Here is a 12,174-nt window from a genome sequence, read left to right on the forward strand (position 1 = left end):
TAAACATTGAATTCCGGAAAAGGGCTGCCTAAAGGGGCTCCACTTCCGGACAGTTAAACGCCTTTAAAAACTCACCATTTTCAAAGAACTGTTACACATGTTTGTTTTGATGCATTTGCAATAGCGTGCGAGTGGTGAAATTTCACGTAACAAGGTGGAACATAGTTTTCAGCAATTGTTTATCTTTTTTTCTTTACAAATGGCATTCATTTTCAAAGGGAGACAACTTTTTCTCAAAGATTACTTAAAATAATCGGAAAAAGTTGTTTCCCTTTGAAAATGAATGCCATTTGTACTTAAAATAATCGGGAACAGTTGTCTCCCTTTGAAAATGAATGCCATTTGTACTTAAAATAATCGGGAACAGTTGTCTCCCTTTGAAAATGAATGCCATTTGTAAAGAAATAAAGATAAACAATTGCTAAAAACTGTGTTCCACCTTGTTATGCGAAATTTCACCACTCGCACGCTATTGCAAATGCATCAAAACGAACATGTGTAACTGTTCTTTGAAAATGGTGAGTTTTTAAAGGCGTTTAACTGTCCGGAAGTGGAGCCCCTTAAGGCAGCCCTTTTCCGGAATTCAATGTTTATATCAGTATACTGACACTTGTTTCGTAAAGTAATATACATGTTTTACATGCTGTTCAATTTTCATGTCAAACAACTCTTTCTTTCTTTGATCTGGTGTTGTTTGATTTTTGTTTCTCAAGGCCTCCATTGAAACCTTAATCTAATTCAGATTGTTTTGTAATACTTATTTCAATTCACCAGACACTGTGGTAAGGAAATTTTAATAATATCAACATTGTATTTTGTTGTTTTTTTCGCATAATGTGTGAATCATTCTTTATGCAATGTTGATATCATTTTATCTTTATTCTATTTACGCTTTCATATTTTGGAAGTTACATGGACAAACCTACACCAGGAATCTTTTAACCCTGTGACATATGAGCAAAAAGGCTCAGTACGTAATCCAACATAATTTCACTCAAATACAGTCATTAGTATAGTAGCAGTAGTCCTACAAACATAATCAATAAATGATCATTACAGGGCACAACTTGCAACAAGAGGGTCATGATGACCCAGGATCGCTCACCTGAGTAATATGAGCTACATGTTTCAAATGTCAAACTGATGATAAAATATTAAGAAAGTCAGTAGGTCACATTCATGGTCAATGAAATTCAGTTTTACGATTTGTGTGCAAAACTGTGTATACATGTCATCAAAATTTCAAGGCTGTATCTTAAACATGAGGGCCATGAAGGCCCTGTATCACTCAGCTGACCTACTGACTTAAAGATCATCAAGAGTAACATTCTGACCAAGTTTCATTAAGATATGGTCATAAATGTGGCCTCTAGAGCGTTAACTAGCTTTTCATTTGATTTGACCCAGTGACCTAGTTTTTGATCCGACATGACCCAGATTCGAACTTGACCTAAAGATCATCAAGATTAACATCCTGACTAAGTTTCATGAAGATACAGTCATAAATGTGGCCTCTAGAGTGTCAACAAGCTTTTCCTTTGATTTGACCTAGTGACCTAGTTTTTGATCCCACCTGAGCCAGATTTGAACTTGACTTAAAGATCATCAAGATTAACATTCTGATCAAGTTTCATTAAGATATGGTCATAAATGTGGCCTCTACAGTCTAAACTAGCTTTTCCTTTGATTTCACCTGGTGACCTAGTTTTGACCCTACATGACCCAGATTCAAACTGGACCTTAAAATCATCAAGATTAACATTCTGACCAAGTTTAATGAAGATACAGTCATAAATGTGGCCTCTACAGTGTTAACAAGCTTTTCCTTTAATTTGACCTGGTGACCTAGTTTTTGACTCCAGATGACCAAATATCGAACTTGTCCAAGATTTTATTAAGGGTAACATACTGACTAAGTTTCATTAAGATCAGCCAAAATTGTTAACAAGCTTTTCCTTTGATTTGACCTGGTGACCTAGTTTTTCAGCCCAGATGACCCAATATCAAACTCGTTCAAGATTTTATTGACGGTAACATTCTGACCAAGTTTCATTAAGATTGAGCCAAAAATGTGACGTCTAGGGTATTAACAAGCTTCTCCTTTGATTTGACCTGGTGACCTAGTTTTTGACCCCAGATGACCCAATATCGAACTAGTCCCAGATTTTATTGAGAGTAACATTCTGACCAAGTTTCATTAAGATTGGGCCAAAATTGTGACCTCTAGAGTGTTAACAAGCTAGGTCGTATGGTTTCAGACAAGAAGTTTTTTTAAAGCTTTTTTCCTATGTAAGTCTATATAAAACTTGGGACCCCCAGTGCAGGGCCTCATTTCACCCAAGGCTTACAATTTGAACAATTTTGGTTGAGGACCATAAGACAATGCTACAAACCAAATATCGAAAGGTCTAAGTGTTGTGGTTTCAGACAAGAAGATTTTTAAACTTTTTTCCTATATAAGTCTGTGTATAACTTGGGACCCCGGGGCAGGGCCATATTTAACCCTAGGGGGATAGTTCGAACAATCTTGGTAGAGGACCACTAGATGATGCTACATACCAAATATCAAAGCCCTAGGCCATGTGGTTTTTTGTACAAGAAGATTTTCAAAGTTTTCCCTATAATTTATAAGTCTATATAAATCATGTGACCCCTAGGGTGGGGCCATATTTGACCCTAGGGGGATAATTTGAACAATTTTGGTAGAGGACCACTAGATGATGCTACACACCAGATATCAAAGCCCTAGGCCCTGTGGTTTTGGACAAGAAGATTTTTAAAGTTTTTCCTTTCAGTTGCCATGGCAACCAGAGTTCTGCATGGAATTCAATTCTTTGAACAATTTTGGAAGGGGGCCACCCAAGGATCATTCCTGTGAAGTTTGGTGTAATTCTGCCCAGTGGTTTTCAAGAAGATTTTTTTAGAAATTGTTGACGCACGATGGACGACGGACATCAAGCGGTCACAATAGCTCACCTTGTCACGTCGTGACAAGTGAGCTAAAAATCTGTCAAACAGAAAACATACGCAACATAGGATACCAGCCCTGTTACTGAACCTTTCTACAAAGAAATCCATCAATAGTTTAAGTTCTGTTCATTTGCCAAAGGCAGGTTAATGTTGATATTTACTAATAAAATGTTGTTGAAGCTGAGACATAGACAACTAAAAACAAACTGTCAAGTCTTTCAATGGGATATATAACAAACTTTAAGATTTAACTTTGGACAATAATATATAAAGCATCTAATAACTTTGTTTACAATGTGGCCACCACATTTTAGTTATGAATATAAATTTTACATACAGTCAAAACTGTGCTAACGGCCACCTGTAAGTAGAGGCCACCTGTCGACAACGGGCAACCAGATTTCCCCCCGTCGAAATATAGTCATAAAAAGGCCGTGAATAGCGGCCACCTGCCGACCGCGGCCAGCGGCCAGCCAAAGTCCTTCCCATAGACGGTAATTACTCTGAACAACGGTCATTTTTTTCATGCGTCGGCCGCTCACAATTTTCCCGCTCATAATTTTCCCTAATCAGCGGTCAAACTTCAAAGTCTTGATAAAGAGGTGCTAAATTGGCAACTGCCCCCATTATTAACGACATAAAGAGCAATCGGTGTTATTGATTGTTTTTGATCGATTGTTGAACACGTTCTGCAATCGATAATATGGTTGATAATTGAGTTGTCTGTACATTGTTAACCGCTCTTGGTACACCTGCAGTTTTTCACACTTTTTAATGAACGTGAAGTGCTTGTAATAAATGAGCAATTTCATAAAATATATTCATTATGTTAATATCTCTCATTCGAATTGTGTTCAAAATACCAGTCAAACGTTACTAAATTAAGTGCTTACTTATCATAGAAAAATGTCGAAACGGAACTTTCTTACGTTAGAAAAAAGCGTGGAAGTTATAAGACTTTGTGAAAGTGGTAAAAGTGGCAGGGCTATTGCAGAACAAGTTGGTGTTGGCAGGACACAAATTCATGGAATTCTGAAACGGAAACGCGAAATTATGGACGAGTTTGAAAATAATGTTAACATGGAGTATAAACGACTGCGCCGGGCAACCACTTATGAGGACATTAATGACTTGTGTTTGAAATGGTTTAATGATGCCACTGGACGTAGAATTAATGTGTCAGGTCCGCTTCTGAAAGAAAGAGCACTGAAATATGCGTAGGATTTAGGTGTAAATGACTTTAAAGCATCAAACGGATGGCTGGAAAGTTTCCTTAAACGAACAATATTGTGTTTAAGACAATGTCTGGTGAGCGCGGTGATGTAGACAAAACTGTTGTGCAAGACTGGAAAGACAAGTTACCATCGTTGTGCGAAGGGTATGAACCAGAAAACATCTTTAATATGGACGAGACCAGCCTTTTCTATCGGGATTCGACTAAGTCCACGTATTTCAAGAAAGGCGAGGATTGCTCGGCCGCAAAGGGTCAAAAGAACGTCTGACTGTGGCCTTGTGTGCTAGCATGACAGGTAATGATTTTTTCGTAAGTTAGGTCTGCTTCTCTTTCATTCGATTAACGAATTTCACTGAACTTGTAAATTGGACAGTGTATCATGCACATCTAAGGGAAGTAATCCATGTTGCTTGTTGCGGATTTATTTCCGGTTGCACAAATGACTGATTTGACATTCCCTTGATAGATAATACATTAGAAGGTAAATGGATTGCACGTGTCTATTTTGCATAATTGATACAAGTTGGGTTGACCAACGGTGAAATCATTTTTACTGACTGTACAGTCTTAGAAAAAATGTCTATATTTCGAACGAGCATGTTCGGATATTCCGGAAGTAAAATACTAAAAATGACTGAAGTTCATCACATTCACTCTGCAGCTGGGCAGCATTTTTTGCTCCCATTGAAATAGAAACCACTGTTGTCTCTCACTGCTTAATTATTACCTGTTAACAAATATTTGGCTTGATTCACCCTAACAATTTGATAGATTTTCATTTCTTGGGATAACAAACAAGAGGACCATGATGGTCCTGAATCGCTCACCTATCCCCACATGACTCAGTGTTGAACTGAGTATGACGTCGTTATTTCTATTATTTGACATAGTGACCTAGTTTTTGAGCACGTGACCTAGATATCATCAAGATAAAAAATTCTGACCAATTTTCATGAAAATCCATTGAAAAATATGGCCTCTAGAGAGGTCACAAGGTTTTTCTATTATCTGACCTAATGACCTAGTTTTTGAAGGCACGTGACCCACTTTTAAACTTGACCTAGATATCATCAAGATGCACATTCTCACAAATTTTCATGAAGATCTTGTAAAAAATATGGCCTCTAGAGAGGTCACAAGGTTTTTCTATTTTTCGATCTACTGACCTAGTTTTTGACCGCACATGACCCAGTTATGAACCTGACCTAGATATCATCAAACTGAACATTCTCAACAATTTTCATGAAGATCCATTGAGAAATATGGCCTCTAGAGAGGTCACAAGGTTTTTCTATTTTTTGACCTACTGACCTAGTTTTTCACCCCACGTGACCCAGTTTCGAACCTGACCTAGATATCATCAAGGTGAACATTCTGACCAATATTCATGAAGATCTCATGAAAAATATGGCCTCTAGAGAGGTCACAAGGTTTTTCTATTTTTAGATCTACTGACCTAGTTTTTAACCCCACGTGACCCAGTTTCGAACTTAACCTAGATATCATCAAGGTAAACATTCTGACCAATTTTCATGAAGATCCATTGAAAAATATGATCTCTAGAGAGGTCACAAGGTTTTTCTATTTTTAGACCTACTGACCTAGTTTTTGACCGCACGTGACCCAGTTTCAAACTTAACCTAGATATCATCAAGGTGAACATTCTGACCAATTTTCATGTAGATCCATTGAGAAATATGGCCTCTAGAGAGGTCACAAGGTTTTTCTATTTTTAGACCTACTGACCTAGTTTTTAATCCCACATGACCCAGTTTCAAACTTGACCTAGATATCATCAAGGTGAACATTCTGACCAATATTCATGAAGATCTCATGAAAAATATGGCCTCTAGAGAGGTCACAAGGTTTTTCTATTTTTAGACCTACTGACCTAGTTTTTGACCCCACGTGACCCAGTTTCGAACTTGACCTAGATATCATCAAGGTGAACATTCTGACCAATATATATGAAGATCTCATGAAAAATATGGCCTCTAGAGAGGTCACAAGGTTTTTCTATTTTTAGATCTACTGACCTAGTTTTTAACCCCACGTGACCCAGTTTCGAACTTGACCTAGATATCATCGAGGTGAACATTCTGAACAATTTTCATGAAGATCCATTGAGAAATATGGCCTCTAGAGAGGTCACAAGGTTTTACTATTTTTAGACCTACTGACCTAGTTTTTGACCCCACGTGACCCAGTTTTGAACTTGACCTAGATATCATCAAGGTGAACATTCTGACCAATTTTCATGAAGATCTTGTGATATATATGGCCTCTAGAGAGGTCACAAGGTTTTTCTATTTTTAGACGTACTGACCTAGTTTTTGAAGGCACGTGACCCAGTTTCGAACTTGACCTAGATATCATCAAGATAAACATTCTGACCAACTTTCATAAAGATCCCATGAAAAATGTGACCTCTAGAGTGGTCACAAGCAAAAGTTTACGGACGCACGGACGGACGACGGACACCGCGCGATCACAAAAGCTCACCTTGTCACTTTGTGACAGGTGAGCTAAAAACATAGGCCTACATAACTGAAACGCCTTTAAACAACAATGCACTGGCGTGTTTCACGGCTACACATTTCCGTATTTCTGTAAGGTGAAAAAAATATTTGTTTGTATTCATGCTTAACAATTTACGGTAGTTGGTCGGTGAATTATTTATTTATTTTTTTCTTTATGGGAAAGTGGGGAGCAGGGCTTATATTTATTTAATGGGACTTTTTCGGATTTTTTCATGTCTAAAAATGAATACAAAAGTTGATTTCTAACATCACTTACAATGTTTAAAGCATGGACAGCGCATTTTGCATCCTTTTATTTTTTTTTTTTTAAATCACAGACAACAGTTGCTTGATTTCGTTTATTTTTTACATTTCAGGGGAAAAGATCAAACCGTTGGTTTGAATATATTTCAGACATGTCGAAAAATCCAAGGTGTTTCAGTGGTATCAAACAGGATCGTCTGCCGATAATGTACAAATCTAACAAGAAAGCCTGGATGACTGGCGAAATCTTTGAAGAATGGCTACACTGGTTTGACAGACAAATGAAAGGTAGAAAAGTGCTTCTTTTTGTGGACAATGCACCATCCCATCCTCAGGTTAATCTCAAAAATGTCAATGTTAAGTTCTTACCACCAAATACAACATCTCTATGCCAACCAATGGACCAAGGAATAATTCAGGCAATGAAACTCAAGTACAGGAAGAAACAACTACAGTACGTGATCAGTCAATTGGAACTTAAGCAGGGAAAAAGTGGATTTGATCTGTTGAAAGATATAAGTGTGCTGGATGCAATTTACTGGGTTGCACGTGCATTTAAAGAAGTTGAAATAAGCACCATTGTTGAGTGTTTCGCGAAGTGTGGATTTCAGTTAAACAGTGTTGAAAGTGAAAGTGAATGCACAGTGTTGAACGATTCAGAGAGTGATGAAGAGGAGGATGATAACTATCCAATAGCGCTTCATGTAATGGCTCGACAGTTGTTCGATTGTGATTTTATGGAATTGTTGAATATTGACAAGGAGTTCAAAACATGTGATTCTGAAATGAAGGACTGGGACAGGCCTGCTACTGAGTTGCTTTCGGAAATGAAAGAGCAGGGCAGTGATGAAAAATCTGACTGTGAGGATGATCAGCTTCAAGAACAAGAAGATAATGTGTGTTCTACAAATGAGTGCTTGGAAATGATTGAAAAACTTAAAAAGTATGCAGTAGCCCATGAAAATGAAAATCTTCTTGGTACATTTGTTGATGCCGAGGACATTATCACAAGCCAAGAACTTGTAGGGAACACTAAGCAGAGTAAGATCAGTGACTTCTTTGCCAAACGCTGAACATTTCGGGTTACATGTATGTCATATGTTAAGGTCTTAAAATTTGTGTGACTGTCACATAGAAAAGAGAACATAGGTATAGGTGTGGTTCATCCTAGAAAGAGCGAACTGTTAGAATGATTTTGTTTGATAGTTTCATTTGTTCAGGTTGAACTGATGAACTGTACTTGACAAGGGTTTATGAAAATTAAATTTTCTGAGAAATGCATTTAACATGTAATATATAAACTCTTAGTCATATATATTAGATCAAACATAATGATGAATGATGATGATGACCAAGTTTGTGTGCTACCATTACTTTTACTTACAACGATTGTTAATGTCATGTTTTCAGTTTGTTTTGCTGTACTGAAGTTGATAAATGTATATGAAAATATGAAAATTGAATTATCTGAGAATACATTTAACATTTAATGACAAATGAATTCCTTTATATCTTTCTATACATCATGCATCCTTGATGATTTATGCCCTGTGGTTCAAATATCCTTAATATCCCTAATATCCAATAGACTGTCAAAGTCATGATGATGATGATGATGATGATAATGACCAAGTCTGTGTGCCACTGTAACATGGACTTAAAATGATAAAGTACATCATGTACTCTATTATACACCTTAAATATCAACACTGAAACGGATTAAAGGCAATAGAACTAATGACCCAAGTTGACCTCCTAACAAAGGTCACCTGTGAACAAAGGCCATTTCTCCCCTCTCCCTTGGCCGGCCTTTGTTCACAGGTTTGACTGTATTATAAAATACATTAATTTTTTGTTACATCATTTTTGTGGTAATTATTTTCTCATAGATAGGTCAAATGTTTGAATATTTGATTAAAATAGAAGAAAACAGTCATTTTCCTACTGATGTTGTCATGCATTATCTTTATTCAGACAATTGCTGCATCTGTATTCAAAATAAAATTGAAAGCCTTCTGGAACTTTAACTCCGTTCATAGTTAAAATAATGAATATACAGGGTGTGTTGGGACATAATGGCATTTGTTTGTCAACGATTTTCTGCCAACTAGTAAAATGCAAAAACAGAATTCACTTCTTGACTTCTCACTAAAAAATACTTACCATATCATATGATTTGGTCTTCTAATTACAGAATAATTTTATTGAAAAATGTGGAAAATGTTTCTGTAAATGAATTATTTCAGATGTGAAAAAGTTGTATATTTTATGCATTTAAAAAGAAGCTTAAGTATATTTTCGTGTGAATGACCTAGGCATCACATTTTTCTTGAACCTGTAACAGTTTTTCAATCCATCACAGTAATTTTTAAAGTCCCTACTTATCAGGGACCTCAGTCTACATATTTCCAGTCTATCTCTTAACTAAAATACATATCACTAATAGCACAATGTATATCTTTACATTAACATATTCATCGACTTTTTAAAACTGTAAAAATTGCAACTAGGGCTGTAAATGGAGTAAGGCAAATACTGATTATACAACAATATATGGGAAAGACTTTAATTTAAGAACAATGTATGACTGTTACATATAGATCCATCTAAGTTAATTTCGCGACTCTTAAACATACTATAAACACACTATCAAATCTTAAAATATTCAGACAAAGTTTAAATAATTATAAATAGGTTTATGTTTTTACAACTTTCTTTAGAATGATATTTATCTCTCCTGTTTGTTTCACTTCTTGTTCCTGTTTTATTTCATTATTATTCCAAAATGCTGTTTCATTACATCACTGACATGACCGAATAACCAATAAAATGATATGACAATTAATGAGGACAGCCCCAATTGCTACTAAAAATATCAACTCTAAAAAATTTTGGTAGCATGAACTAACGCATGAATATCATTCCTGCAAGCTCTGATGATACAGGACTACTTTTTCCACAGTAAAATTAGTTAACTTTATTTTTTATTTTCAATTGTTTATAAACTTATCTGATCTTGGTGATGCTTTAGCTAACAACAAACAAGATGATATAAATCTAAAAAGACAGTTTTGTAAACAGGAATGGTAATCCATGAACTAATTCATACTAATTTATAAATTAGTAAATAAACTGGAACAGTAAACATTTGTTAATTAACAAAATTGAACAGTATCACAAATCTTCATGGAGTTCAGCTGAATTTCCAGGACAATGCTTCATAAGATCTTCTTTATCTGCAATGGAAATTTGCATCATTTTAAAGTTACTGAAACTGCAGATTAAGAACAATGAACTGTACAATCCAGTGCAATATCCCATCATAGTATTTTTGAAAGATATCATATCCTACTGTTATAACAAACACTATGGAGACTTGTCTGAAGTTTGAAGTGGCATTATGCACATCTTACTGCACAAAGTGTGTTTTTGGTAAATGTTTTATAAAAGCTATTTTCGAATGCTGTACATCTAAATGATAATGCCACATAAGTATTTGAAGTTGATTCTTTCGAAATAAAGAAATCAGAATACGTAGTGATCTACCTTTCCTAGAGGTAAAGATTTTTGAAGATGAAGTAAAGCAACTTCTGCTTGCAGTTTAACTTTAATTATACAAGCTGTATTTATATGTCATATCGTATGTTATGAACGTTCTCTAAGTATTACTGCAAAGGAAGCCGGGTAGACACTAATATCTTCCACATTGTTTATAGATCATAGTAAAATTGCTACTTTTAATAATATACGTGAACTTATACTGGTAAGATTTATAAAGGGAGGTAATCAGAAACAATAGAATCAATAAGACTTTCTATTATGCTCTTAAATAATCAAACCTTTGACAAATGTTACAAACAAGAGGGTTATTGACCCCAAAGCGCTCACCTGTATACAAGGCTTCAAGTGTGCTTGTATAACTTAATGGTACAAGTACACAGTTAGATTTCTTCTATGTTAGCCTATATCATAAACATGTCATGCACATTTTTTAACCTAGGGCAATAATTTGAACAATTTCAGAGGACAGTAAAACTCTGATATTTGATATATAGTTATAGTAAGTACATGTCACACACAGGGACGTGGCCATTTTTGACCTTAGAGCAAAAATTTGGACAATTATGGTAGTAAAGACCAAATATCACATGCAAGATATCAAAGCTCTAGAAAAAAAGATTTTTAAAGTCTTGTAGCTAAAAACCTATATTTAACCAAAAAAGACCCATATGTTCAATGAACCAGAACTGTTTTAACAGCTTTGAAATAGGGCTACCCAGATATCATTTGTGTAAAGTTTTATCAAAATTTAATCAGTAGTTTGAAGATGTTGTTTAAAGAAATTATTGATGGAAAGTGACTATGCCCTCTGGCGGCCATGTTTTTTCACAAATTAGAAAAATTTGTAGATGGTCACACAAGGACAATTTGTATGAAATTATTTTAAAATGAGGCCAACACTTTAATACAAGAAGATTTTTTAAGTTTCCACTGTATACATACAGGGAAAAGTGACCACGCCCCCTGGCAGCCATGTTTTTAGACGAATCGGAATAATTTGTAAGATTTTGGTAGAGGGTGACACAAGGACCATTTGTGTAACAAGAGCACCGCCTTGCGGGTGCTGACGCTCATCTGATTTTTTTTTGTGTAATAGAAATATTGTCCTACCCATGATTTTCTAAGTCTAAAAAGGGCCATCATTCTTGCAAAAAGCAGGATAGAGTTATGTTTCTTGAAGTTCAGTGTCCACTTATGATGGTGAAAAACTGTTGCAAGTTTTAAAGCAATAGCTTTGATAGTTTATGAGAAAAGTTGACTTAAACATAATACTCAACCAAGAAAATGATTTTCTAAGTCCACAAGGGGCAATAATTATTGCAAAAAGCAGGATGGAGTTATGTTGCTTGCTGTACAGGGTCAGCTTATGATGGTGAACAAGTGTTGCAAGTTTCAAAGCAATAGCATTGATAGTTTAAGAGAAAAAGTTGACCTAAACATAAAACTTAACCAAGAAATCTGATATTTTCTAAGTCCAAAAAGGGCCATAAATCTTGCAAAAAGCAGGATGGAGTTATGTCTCTTGCTGTACAGGGTCAACTTATGATGGTGAACAAGTGTTGCAAGTTTTAAAGCAATAGCTTTGACAGTTTAGGAGAAAAGCTGACCTAAACATAAAACTTAACC

General features: G+C 35.6%; 2 protein-coding genes across 2 annotated transcripts in view; one reads left to right on the forward strand and one right to left on the reverse strand.

Moving 5' to 3' along the window:
• The first annotated feature begins 7,139 nt into the window (after window positions 1–7,139).
• On the forward strand, window positions 7,140–8,060 carry LOC123564427 (tigger transposable element-derived protein 4-like). Its single transcript, XM_053526852.1, has one exon. The coding sequence runs from the start codon at window positions 7,140–7,142 to the stop codon at window positions 8,058–8,060; it is 921 nt and encodes a 306-aa protein (XP_053382827.1).
• Window positions 8,061–9,433: 1,373 nt separating this feature from the next.
• The window catches only part of LOC123564428 (G patch domain-containing protein 11-like), a 33,857-nt gene continuing 31,116 nt past the window's right edge, over window positions 9,434–12,174 (reverse strand). The window contains 1 exon segment of the mRNA XM_045358003.2: window positions 9,434–10,223. Coding sequence (XP_045213938.2) covers window positions 10,162–10,223 — 62 coding nt within the window. The 3' untranslated portion in view covers window positions 9,434–10,161.

The sequence above is a fragment of the Mercenaria mercenaria genome, chromosome 2 (assembly GCF_021730395.1).
Source record: "Mercenaria mercenaria strain notata chromosome 2, MADL_Memer_1, whole genome shotgun sequence".
Classification (NCBI taxonomy): domain Eukaryota; kingdom Metazoa; phylum Mollusca; class Bivalvia; order Venerida; family Veneridae; genus Mercenaria; species Mercenaria mercenaria.

Coding starts and splice junctions, on each gene's coding strand:
- LOC123564427 (XM_053526852.1), top strand. CDS start 7,140: ATGTCGAAAAATCCAAGGTGTTTCAGTGGTATCAAACAGGATCGTCTG.